Here is a 12,855-nt window from a genome sequence, read left to right as displayed (position 1 = left end):
GTGCAGGATCATGGGAGTTGTTGTCCTCATTGTTTAAAAGCACCAAAGCCAGTGAGAATCAATATCTTAGGTGACTCATGCAGAGATGCTCCCAGATGAGGTAATCATTTTTATTCACAATATTTTAAGCTTTGTTCACATTATGTTTAGTTACATTCGCCAGCTTCCTCCCTCACTCTCCGATTCTCTCATGAAAGCAACAGGTGAAATGAATGAAATACAAGTCTAGTTGTTTTTACATTTTACTGGTGAAGAGTTACATATTATACCTTTAAACATTTGGAAAAAGTATCATGAGAGAGAGGATGAGGCAGGTTATTCTCATTGCATCTGCAACCTGAAGTGGTTTTCGTCTGTTCAACATGTTTTTTTTCTACCTTTATCTACCTTTGAAATGTGTTCACTGATTGCTTCAGATTTTTGTTTTCTGATGGGCCTGTCTTTCTAAGTGTGCTTCCCTTTGGTTGTGTTTTTTTTTTTTTCATTTCAGGTTTTAGTCCGTTTCATTTGTCTTCCACATTGTTTGGATAGCTGACATATTATTTGGACCGTATTGACGACAATATTGCTGTTTAAAATTCAACATATCACTCGGTCTGCCCCAGCTAATAGTCCTTCTGTTTTTGTCCTTCTCCCTCCCGATTGCACTCTCTCTCAACATCACATTGTGAAGAGACATCTTGACAGGAAATAATCCTCCGTCTCTCCCTGTCTCTGAGTTGTTAATCTTGCCTGAATTACCTTACTGAATAGGCAAACATGAAAAGACAAGAAAATACCCAAACAGTAATAAAGATGGGATTAAGCATTAAAAAAAAAAAAGAGGAAAGGAAGAAAAGTGAAAAAAAGTGACAAAGGCATTGATTCCTGTGGAGTCAAATAACAGCTTCTATGTTGAGACATGTCTAGCACATCTCAACTTCATTCTCATATTGAGTCTAAAATAAAAAACAGTGTTTTAGATGTGCAAATTGGAACGACACAAATCTTACTGTGCCTTGGTGATAAAAGCATTTTTTATTTCACATTAATAACTTGTCATGAAAGTGGTTGTACTGGAAGAAGTGGCTTGTGTACGTGTGCCAGTGTATATTCCTGAACTATGGATGTCAAAAGTATTGATATCTTATTACTTTTACAACACAATTAAAATTATATGATTCACATCCACATCTGATGGTATTAAAGTACCACAGCTATAAAAAAAATTTAAAAAAACAGATCCACAATCAGATTTTCACCCCCAAGACTTCCATTAACATTATTACAAATAGTTTAGTATTCAGTGACTTTCCCTGCACCCTCATTGTGTGCATGTTGTTGATAAAAAAAATTCTATTTATTTATTTTAATTCTATTTATTTATTTTGCAGTAGTATTGTGGTCAAGTATCAGTTTTTATACTTGTACTTTATCGAAGTTTAAAATTCTGGTATTGTGACAACCTTATCCTCAACTTTAGAACACTTAACTTATTAACGTAGTTCAAACTGCTCAGTGTTTACACACTTACAGACACATATAAGTCAAATGAATATGTTTTATGTGTGGTGCATTTCCTACCTGACAGTGAGGATGTGGATTTGAACAGCCCATCATAGCTCCTTTATTCTCAAAGATCTAAAAAAACAGAAGCGGAAAAGTTACAAGGGTTAAGTTTACCTTTATTACTCATATTTAGAACAACAAAACTAAAGCAATGCAACAGGATTACAAAGATATGAACAAAAAAGGAAGAGAAGAACCCTTTGGTGGTCAGCACTGGGCTGTCCAAGTACACTGGGACCTACAGGAAATGCTATTTTCTTAAGGAAACCAAAGGTCAAAGTTCCTAACAAGGAATCCTTACTGATGCAGGCGACTGGAACAGGACTTTCTTATGGGAAACTGACTTATTTGGAGCTGTCCTTGGCACTGATATTTAGTTAACATTTCCATTTCTCCTGCAGCTATGTATGGATTTGTCTAGAAGAATTTTTAGGAATCCCAAGTCATTCAGTGCCTCCTTCCAAAACATCAAAACATCAAAAGATGCCTGCACTCACTGGTGTTTTAAATCCCATGAAGGAATTTTGATTTGTAGTGATGCATACACAATACCATAAGCTCCCAACATCTGTCACCATCCAGGGTGACGGAGTGGGGATGGTTCGGAACTGCAGAATATGACGTATCCCTAGGGATTGTATCCGTACTGTGTTGGTTTGTAAATATAATCAAAGAATGTCAATACTTTGTAATGCATACACTGATACAAATGTCAGTGCAGACAAATGAGCTGGAATATAGTGGGATCATTCATTGATCCTATAGCTTTATAGCTGATACATGACTGACTATTTGAGCAACTTGAAATGAATATAAAAAAATCATGGGGGCTGTTGAAAGAAAACACACTGAACAAACAAAAAGAACAACAACGACAAAAAGCATTTTCTGGATTCACTCATCATTTTATTTATAGACATAATAATGTACCAGTTAAGATGTGCATTAGCGTCTAATCTCTAAATCTATATACAAAAACACAGCATCTTTGTTTACTTACTGTAAGCATGTGATACAGGAATAATTTAACTGATCGGTCGTATGAACTTCGGCATATTATTTTATTCATATCCTTCTCTCTCTGCTGCTGCATGTCTGAATTTGTGAATTCGCCCCCAGGCCTTATTAAAGTTTTATCCAATCCGATACAAGACACATTAAAAAGAAAAATTGGAAAAAGGAGAAAATGAAATGATCAGTGACGCTGGAGCGTGGGTTGAAAAGTTCACCTGTTAAGAGTTTTACAGGTATCCAGCTCTGAGAGAAATTAAATCGATAATGTGTGAAAGTGAATCGGAATGAGTGTGTGCGTGGATCCCATACCTGAACCCAGGGATACGTGGTGCCTAGTTCTTCTACAAGCCCAGCCCACTTGTCAATCACCTTAACAACCTCGTGCTTTTTCATGAGAGGGAGGGTGACGTCAGACCAGGGATGGAAACACATGACCTTACTGGAAAACAGATGAGGCAGAGAAGATAGCAGGAGAAATATTAGTTAAAGGGAATAATAATGCATCATATCAATAGGATTTAAAATGCACAATGAATAAACAATTCCCATGTATTGGTCAAAACCTGGTTAGCATGTTACAATTGAACTGAAATATCTCCTTCTTGTGAGCTTAAAATGGTCACACCAAAGATTGAAACATAAAGTGTATAAGTATTTAGCAATATGTTATATATATCTCTGACTGTCCCTTTTAGTATTTTTGAAAGAGGGTTAGCAGCTAACACTGGCTAAATAAAGTGGGCAATGCAGCAAAATGCGGGACTTAAACACAACATTACAAGTCTTCTACCAGCAGTGCAGTGGTTCTTGAAGCTAAATGCTAACGTCAGTGTGCTAATATGCTTATAATGACAATGTTAATGTGATGATGTTTAACAGACATTGTTTGCCACATGCACCAACTTTATTTAGCGTGTTAGCATGCTAATTAGCACTAAATACAAAGTAAAGCTGAGGCTGATGGGACTGTCACTACTTTTACAGGTAGTTGGTGACAAATTAAAAAGTTCTAATTCTAGTATCTAATTTTGGTACTAGATGAAGACCATGATGACTATCTGCACTGTATATCATGGCAAAATAAAAAAAACAAATTAAAAAAGGTGTCAAACACTGGGCTGTTAATGAACCTTTTTCTTTTAGTGTTTCTTAAAAGAAAGAGGTTCAATCAGTACTTTCTATAAATACAAAATTAACTTCTATTGCTAAAATCTTGACAGCAGCACAAGTTTTTAGTGTTGTACTCGTCCTAGGTGTTAAAAACAGGGAAGAAACATCGATTCATTTCATTCTTCACCTGTCATTCTTTCTTTGTTCTGTCTCACTCTTTATATTTTGAGTATCTATTATTTAATATCCTGTTTTGTTGTTGCTGTTGTGGTTGTGATTAATAAGTGATGAATGTGCTGCTGCTGTCTTGCCTGAGTTTTCCATGAAATACATTTAAAAAAAAAAAAAAAAAAAAAGCTTGATCTACCATAGTTGGGATTGGCCTGGTTAGTAAAAGTAAAAGTGATGTCCTGTGAGATTGTTTCTTGTATATCTGGTGCACCGAGACCACTTGTCAAAAACAGCTACACATCCTCTTTGACATCTTTTTCTTTGGATTTTGTGCCAGTGCTCTTGTTGGAGGTGCTCTTCAGATCAATTGGAAAAATGGTTGCATTTAATAAATGGAAAGCTTGAGTCTGATGACGGTTTTTACTCTGAAATACAGTCACTGCCAAATGTGACCATACTTGCATTAACCCAGATTCATTCATGAGATTTAATTCTATTATAGTATTAGCTTTCTTTGTGTTTCTTATGACAGGTGAAGGAAAACTACCAGTGGAAACATAAAATTAAACTTTAACTTACATTGATTTGAAAACCAATGGAGAGTTGAGTGAACAAGTTAATCCTGGTTAGTGCAACCAAATCTTATCACAAATGTCAGTGTTACTACCATATCTATGAGAACCTTTTGAGAAGTGAGATCTGAATGGGCAAATATATATATCTATATATACATATATAGATATATATATATATTATAATATTATAAAAATAGCGTATGTAGTTAGCTCACATTTTCTGTGTATGTGTGTGAGTAAGAGAATAGCCATGTTTGTTTATTTGCAGGCTTACCTATGGTTCCAAGGGGATACCAGCTTGACTGTCAGAACCAAAAAAAAAAAAAAAAAAAAAACATGTTTGTATCGATGGACAGGCTCTTCTTAGTGCCTGAGCAGCTCGTACATGGTCAATAATTGAACATGACTTTGGTGTTTATGCTCTGAGCAAAACTGAATGGTTGTGTTTATGAATTGTTCATGAGTGTTATCGGAGCGGCAAGCTCTCGTGTATATGTATGCACGTGTGTTTAGGACTCCGACAAGCACTAAAACAGTCTAAGACAACATTACACAAACCCAACGCTGACGTGCTCACAGTGACAATAATAACATGCTAATCCAGTATAATGTTAATCATGTCCTCTATCATAATTAGACGTATCGGCATGCTAACATTTGTTAGTGAACACAAAGTACAGCTGAGGCTGATGGGAATGTTGTTACTTAGGCATTTGGTCATAAACTAAAGTTTTGGATCTGTCTAAATTGTGACCTGATAATGTTCAAGGAAAGTCAGGGCATCATTAAAGTTATTACAGCTCATCCTGAGGAGGGCATGAATTGCTGTACCAAATAATATATTTAATAATAACTGATGTTATTGGAAACTAATTCCCGTTCAGGGAATTATAAGGACACAATCGGGTTTATAAAATTAAGTGATGCCAAATCTGTTGTCACAGGATTTAGGATAATTCTGCTGAAAGGTAAATGTATGACTGAGAAGGGCTGATACAGTAAGTAATTGGGAAACTCTTCCCTCACACATTTCTTTTGTGTCTGACCCAAATGCCCCAAATCCCATTTCCCATTTTGTTTTCCCTCTAATAGGCTCTCTGAATGTTGCTGCAGGGCAACAAGCACTAGTCCATTTTCCAGGTTCTTCTTTCTTCGACACGTCCAAGGGACTGTGCAGACCACAACCATTCACAACAAAAACTGCTTTGACCAAGTGTGCATACAAAATCTACTTCATGGAAAAAAACACAAATAATCTCACCCTGCAAGGAAGAACAAAGTAGTGTTTCTGTGCTTCATTACACTGTGATCATGTGTGGAAAGCAAAAACTGACATCTGCCAGCACATGTGATTTAAACCCCAGGTTCAGTTTTCAACTTGCATATGCAGCACAGTATTTTGAGTTCATCTATTATTCAGCTGTTATGTAATAATGGTGTCTGGCAGAATCATTCAAGGATTCCCAAGGAATGACAGGAATGTCTTCAAAGATAAAACAAACTGCTATGACCTAATAACCTTATCTTTGAAAAGATATGAAGTGTGAGTGGACTGCCGTCATGACGATACACTGACTGATCCGTGGAACTGTAAGAACCATGTGAAGTCAAGTTTTGAAAGAAAGCAACGTGAGAACTAACAAAAGGATTGCTCTCCTGATTGCTTTTCAGACCATCTATCGACTGACAGCAAATAGATGCAACAGTGAGTGCCTAGAGATCAGAAATTACTCAACAGAACATACTCAGAATCAGAATTCCTTTATTTATCCCGAGGGGGGAATCAGCAAGATTTGGCCACAGGGAAAGATTTTATCCCCTGTTTACCAACACACAGCATCTGGGATAAATAACAACGGACTGAAATTCACATCATCATAACAATGAAGCCTCCAACTCCAATAAAATGGAGTGGTGAGAAAACATCTCCACCTTCTGGCCTCACAGAGGAAACACACTTCTTAATGTATGTGTAGTGTGGATTTGGGATCTTGTTTTGCATAGTTCAAGACATCCTGAAAACAGGTGACATGCGGTGCATTGATTAACAAAATTAACTTAACCTAATGGCTGATTATGATGATGATGATGATCACAACAACGAATGAGAGTTGCCTCAGCGTGACTGTTCTGATTGCACTCATCACTTCAGATTTAATTAGTCATAAATTTGAATGCATCATAATTTTTTAAAAAGGAACATTGATTAAGATGCATCCCTGAATACATTCTAATCTTCCAGCCACACGTTCAATGATGTTACTTATTTGTTTAATATTTATCTCATTGTAACTCTGTATTGTCTTAGTTTATTGGTAAAGGACCAGGTATCAAACATAAATATTGCTATCTGATGTATTCAAACAGATTTAGTTTGCCGTTAGATTCCATCTTCAGTCCCTTTCAATAAATAACACAGTGTGAATCAATCCAAGTCATAATTACCCACACTTCACACACTATGGCAGCACACATTGATTATTCCTGTAATATGTGATAAGAAGCGTTGCTCTTACCAGACGCCTCTGGCAGCTTTAGACTGGAACAAATGATGTTGATCAGAACCTGAAGAGCACAACAGCAAATGCTGTTTATTTGACATGTTCGGCTCAAGCACATTTATCCACAATCAGCCATGATCGAACAGTTTATTGTGCCATGAAATTATCTGAATAACAAAATATGTTGTGATTAATATGTGTTAAAAACGATGTATATAAAAGGTATGGAAAATAGTCAATGCTAATTTAAATCTTGGATTTTATATAGCTAAGGTTAAACAGAGCAAACAGGCAATCTGTTTGTACAATTCTGCTGAACACCTTAAGAAGTATTCTAAAAAGACAAAAGTATCCAGACACACCTCTTTATGGGGCTGTTTTTTAGGGGTTGTGCAAAGCTGTCTGTGTATTTAGAATGCAATGTCATTAAAGACTTTGTTGGTGTGACAGCGAGGTGTCTCAATACTTTTGTCAATATAGTGTACATGAAATTAGAATATGCCAAAAAATGGCAGATGAAAAAATGTTTATACACTGATACTATAACCAGTTGCTTAAATAATATTTATTATTTAACTCAATAACTTATTGCAGTACTTTTACAGCATTACTCACCAGGATCTGGAGCATCTGGCTGAAGAGCAGGGAAGTCATTTTCAAATACAAAAGTGCTGTCATAGTCAGGATTTACCTGGAAGTATCAGAAATGGGAGAGAGAGAGAGAGAAAACATAACATGCATTTTGTTATCTAAAGCAAATACCATTTATAATTGGCATATGTTTTTTGGCAGCTTTGATATCTTTTCAGCAGTTGGAACAGAAAAAGAGACTGCACAGCGCTTGGGTGGAGCTGACGTGTGACAAGAGAATAGTAAACATTTTGGTTGTCAGGATGAGAAACCTGATCGACAACAAGCTGCCATTTGCTGTGTAATGTAGGGCTGTGCATCTGTTGAATTACTTTACTCTACCAGTTCTTACCTCTCCATTTGCACGAGTGTTCCCAGGACAGAGTGGGTTGCCAGGGTCATATCTGGGTATGTGTTCCTCAGGAGGTTTTTCTACCTGACCTGCCCAGGGTCTCTTCATGCGGTGAGCCGACACCAGGACCCACGTGTCCCGCAGAGGGTTATAACGCAGGTGCTGGTGCTCTGAAAGGTTTAGGAGACAACAGACAAGGCTATGTAACTGCACACACCCACACACATGTTTACAGAGAGTGCTGGTTCTCTTGACAGTGATATCTGATCATGTGAATGTGCACTGAAATCAATCTGATGAACTAGTCTTATTTTTATATCTGCAACCAGTCATAGTTGTCTTTATCAATTAAATGGCCCCTTTTTCAAAAATAAGAATAAGAATTTAGTATATAGTTGCTAAAAAATGTAATAAAAAAAAGTGTTATGCTCTAGTTTCTACACATTAGCAAGACATCAAACAGTGAAAAACATCCAAAAGCATCCAGGTACAAATGATTACGGTATGTCGATTAAAGTGACGACACTTGTTCATGCAACACCGTGCACAATAACAGCAGCAGGAACTCTTGTCACGGGACTACACTGCTGACTGTGCATACCGTACAGCAAAGGGCATTGTGTCAGAATACAGGCCTGACCAATTAGCTTCACCATGAAATTGCCACTGTACTGGGATACTTGACATCAACATACACTGGTTTCAGCAAACCGATAGGTTCACTTGGACTGAAAACCTAAGGCAACCAAACTCCATTGAAAATGTGTTAATTTAAAGGCTCATCTAACATCAGGGAAACAGCTTATGGAAAAAAATATATTTTTCAATGAATTTTATGAATAATGAGGACCTTTCTGTAAATTCGGCTGTAAATAATCCACGAAGCATCATTCTAGGTAGATATGTTAATAATACTCGGTCAATTGGTTATGATTGCAAACGTGATGCGTTTACAGTAGATAGAGTATAGGAAAACAGTAAGCTGACAATAATGACTGAAGTACTCTGTAGCGTGATGGATCCATGCTAAGCTTGACTGTGTATTCTGATTATTTGTAAAAGGTGGATTTGACGTTTAGCAAGGAAAAGTAAAACTAAAACTTTTTAAATAGAGGCCGAAATAACCTTTCTGCAAAAACGTAAACAGGACCTTCTGCTTATCCAGGATGAATAAAACACCCATACCTTTTGGATCAAAACTGACTTCCTTTTTGCCACTCATGCTGGTCGGTGCTGTTTGAGAACTGTCTCCTCTACGGTGTCAAATCTGAACTTTAGCTAATCGTTACCAAATGCTGACAACACCAACACCGCTTGGCCAACTTCCTGTTTTCTGACAAGCCGGAAAATCGTGCTCTTTGGGACAAATCAGCATACGACGAAGAACCTCTAAAAGTTCGAAAATAAGGACGAAAACTATAAAATAATAATAAGATGAACATTCAATGTACGTATTTAATACAACCTTTTAAATGTATCCTTGCAGATTACTAAATTTATATAGATATGTAAAAATGAATCTAAGCTAGCTAAAGGGGGTTTTACGACATGCTGGCAACCTTGAAGTTACAGTCGCCTCTGAGACTGACTCGCCTTCTGATTGGCTGATGCCCCCTGGCTGATCAGGAAGAAGCTTTCTCCACGCCTCCTCAGCCGATGGCGTGTTTGGAGCAACCTGTCTGTACCTTTTCCCACGTGTAGTCAAACCTGCTGCTTTGTCTCCGTCTGCTTAATTTTGTTTTAACCATGTCTGTTGTCAGAACGAGTTTAAAATTGTTAGTGTTCGCCGCAGTCACCGCTCTGGTCGTGCTGCTGCTGCGGCATTGGATGGCTACCAAGCAGTACGTTTTCAACAAAGAAGACATCGCCAAATTGGCCAAACAGTACGCAGGTGAGTTTGGCAATGGGGACTTCTGTGACTACTTCGAATCAAGACCAAACTGAAGTTCACTCAAATGTAGGTCAGAGTAAAACAACACGAATGTATGAACCTCAAGTAGTCCCCCTTCCTGCCTTCCATATACATTGTGATGTCTCTATTCTCAGGACAGGATCATGAGCAGGCCTTCTCCAAAGTGGTGGTGGAGCTTAGGAAGAGGTACTGATTACATTGTTTTGCATCACAAATATATCCAGATATTTACTGACAAGGATGCCGTTTTCTTCAGCAATCTTCCCATGATCAATTTGTTGAATATTTTGATACATAATCAGTCAGTTGTCTCATCAGTTGAGCATTAGACTGTTACCTCTTCTTTGCAAGTGGGTTTGCATCTAATGATTATCCTGTTTGTTGTATGGATCGTGTAATTATTTAGTCTGTCAGTGTTCAACAACTTTCTCATGTTAATATGTGTAATGTGTTTAAAAAAACAACTAATCAAGTGTACCTGAACTAGGTATCCCGGCCACATCCTGCCGGACGAGGACCTGCAGTGGGTGTTTGTGAATGCCGGAGGTTGGATGGGCTCTATGTGCCTCCTCCATGCCTCGCTCACAGAGTATTTGCTGCTTTTTGGGACTGCAGTGGACACAGGGGGACATTCAGGTGAGGACTGATGGGGGTTGAAGTTTTGTCCATTTGCTATACTATACTTACTATATCGAAATATCTGGGGCAAACACAAAGGATCTGTTTTTAAGATAAACATCTCTCACACTCTATAAGCATAAGTGCCCTTTTCTTGGCACTTGTGATAAGCTTGTGTTCTTTTTGGGGGATTTTCTGATCGTTCTGTATAGGAAACAGCAGAAATTTAGCACTGTGTCTCCTCTTTTCTTCCATCAGGTCGTTACTGGGCTGAGATTTCTGACACCATCATATCTGGCACCTTCAGACAGTGGAAGGAGGGAACAACCAAGAGTGAAATATACTACCCTGGTAGCTCATTTTAATCTGCAATTTAATGCATTTATAAAAATGGTTTTCTGTCTATCCTACACAAATGACTGAAAAACTGTTTTCTTTTTTCCATTTCTACTTACCCCCCAAACCTCCACAGGTGACACCATTGTGCATAGTGTTGGCGAGGCGACGTCGGTCCAGTGGAGCGCCGGAACGTGGATGGTGGAGTATGGCCAAGGCTTCATCCCCTCCACGCTGGGATTTGCCCTTGCAGACACTCTGTTCAGCACCCAGGACTTCCTCACAATGTTCTACACCATCCGTGTCTACGTAAAAGGTCTGCTGCTCGAGGCTGGTACACTGCTTACAGAGGCTGGGGTTTTCTGAGGCTCGATGCCAGCACAGGAGCAGTAATGTGTAAACATTCACCTTGTCATCACACGCCATTTTACTCCTGACCACCATCATCTAGCATGGGGAAAACATCTCTTCCAGGTCATTCATAGCTCAGATATTTTTAAACTGGAATTGTAGACGATTCAATTTTGCATACATACAGTAGATCACATCCACATTCAAGTGCTCGTTTCTCAATAGACTATCCAGAAATGTCGGAGTCTCTTTTGCTTTACCCTGTGATGCCACACTGCATTACCAGTGCAACACTGAGTTAGGTGCCGTACCACTCACCAAAATCGACGCCGAAGAAAGCATCATTCTGAATCAAACTCAGCATCTTAATGTACACAGTGAACGTGAACAATGAGAGCTCAAACTGCCCACATTGTCAGAGAGGTCGTTGGTACCCATAAAAAAAAAAAAAAAAAAATACGACATCCATATATTTTAAGGATCTGGCTTAAAAAACTGAGCTCCAGAGAAAGATCAGTCATTTCGAAAAATAAGCACCGATTTATAAATTTCTGCTGTTAAAACTGGGTGTTGACCATCAAATTTGGGGACCAAGGGATTTCTTATATTATGCAAAGCCAAAACCGCAGTTTTCTTAGTAAACACTTGGAGTCGGGGGTGTCACAATAGATTTATCATGATGTACACATAGATGATTTGGCATTGACAAATGTCAAAATTGGTTTTGTGTGCTACAGGTATCTTGTAGTTCATCTTCACAAAAGCCAGTGTTGACAAGCATGTCTTAATGATAACATTTGTGAGATGACCTCATATGAAGTATATCGTGAATACTTCTGAGCCATCACCCAGAGACTAATGTTAACAGAGCGGAGCTGCGATGAGCAGTAACCAACGAGTCCAGCTGACCAACACGCTGCAGCAACAAACAACTTAAAACTTAAACTCTGTGGTGAAGAAAACAACTATGTGCTCGGTCTGTTCCTCCACCCACTCAACGTATGGACAGCAGTGACCTTTTCGTAACAACGTTCTCTTATTCTCATAAAGGCAGGAGACCGTGAGTTGCTTTTTAAATTAATTAACTGATTACCAGTCAGCCCCTGGCTTAAAAGCTAGCGTATGGAAGCTTTTTTGGTTTCTGTGAAGTTGACAGAAAAACAGACCTGGACAAGAGCCACACTGTATGCAAGTTGTGTACACTACACTACACTACACTAATTATGGATCATTACAAATATTCTGTGATAAGTAGTCAATATCAAGAAGCACTTTTATTTCAGAGAAGTCTGTCCTGACATTTGGCTGTATTTCCTCACTGACAATCGATGATTTGCTTATACTGAATGTCTTTCTGAAAACCTGAGACGAAGTGAACTGTCTGGGATATGTGTGCAATATCGCATTTGTGGCCTAGTATGAGTCATAGCCCGATTCATACCAGCTCAGAGAAGGCAGTGTTGTGATGATTATAGTTACGCTGTTATGGTGTGTGTGTGTATTCATTTTTTTAAGAACCCTTCCCCATCTTTATTTTTAGGCTTGATGTATAATATTCAGTCCTTTTTTTTTTCTCTTTCTCTCTCAACAGTTTGTCCAATAAATCTAATCGCCTTTGTGGCCCAATGACTTCTTTTCAAACTGTAAGGCAGATATTTAACACAAAATACTGTACAAAGTCTGTGGCGCTGTTAAACACCAACAGATATGCCTTTGGAGAAATTTAGGAGCACTTTG

The 12,855-nt window shown here is 38.2% G+C and overlaps 2 protein-coding genes across 3 annotated transcripts in view; one reads left to right on the top strand and one right to left on the bottom strand.

Moving 5' to 3' along the window:
* The window catches only part of galt (galactose-1-phosphate uridylyltransferase), a 29,074-nt gene extending 19,704 nt beyond the window's left edge, over window positions 1-9,370 (bottom strand). Inside the window, exons 1-6 of one of the 2 annotated variants that reach the window (XM_046374929.1) lie at window positions 9,087-9,370; window positions 7,902-8,071; window positions 7,535-7,610; window positions 6,935-6,983; window positions 2,872-3,001; window positions 1,564-1,620 (exon numbers count right to left, since the gene is read on the bottom strand). In XM_046374929.1, the coding sequence (XP_046230885.1) occupies window positions 1,564-1,620; window positions 2,872-3,001; window positions 6,935-6,983; window positions 7,535-7,610; window positions 7,902-8,071; window positions 9,087-9,123 (519 nt within the window). In that variant the 5' untranslated portion in view covers window positions 9,124-9,370. Of the gene's footprint in view, window positions 1-1,563; window positions 1,621-2,871; window positions 3,002-4,692; window positions 4,721-6,934; window positions 6,984-7,534; window positions 7,611-7,901; window positions 8,072-9,086 lie in introns of those variants that run through there. The other variant, XM_046374931.1, reaches the window with a different exon arrangement.
* A 149-nt stretch (window positions 9,371-9,519) lies between these two features.
* sigmar1 (sigma non-opioid intracellular receptor 1) overlaps window positions 9,520-12,855 on the top strand; it is a 4,056-nt gene continuing 720 nt past the window's right edge. The window contains exons 1-5 of the mRNA XM_046374932.1: window positions 9,520-9,792; window positions 9,948-9,999; window positions 10,301-10,449; window positions 10,690-10,782; window positions 10,904-12,855. The exon at window positions 10,904-12,855 is cut by the window's right edge and continues 720 nt beyond it. Coding sequence (XP_046230888.1) covers window positions 9,648-9,792; window positions 9,948-9,999; window positions 10,301-10,449; window positions 10,690-10,782; window positions 10,904-11,133 — 669 coding nt within the window. The 5' untranslated portion in view covers window positions 9,520-9,647 and the 3' untranslated portion in view covers window positions 11,134-12,855. The remainder of the gene's footprint in view (window positions 9,793-9,947; window positions 10,000-10,300; window positions 10,450-10,689; window positions 10,783-10,903) is intronic.

The sequence above is a fragment of the Scatophagus argus genome, chromosome 20 (genome assembly GCF_020382885.2).
Source record: "Scatophagus argus isolate fScaArg1 chromosome 20, fScaArg1.pri, whole genome shotgun sequence".
Taxonomy (NCBI): Eukaryota; Metazoa; Chordata; class Actinopteri; family Scatophagidae; genus Scatophagus; species Scatophagus argus.
This window is presented reverse-complemented; position numbering and strand designations above follow the sequence as displayed.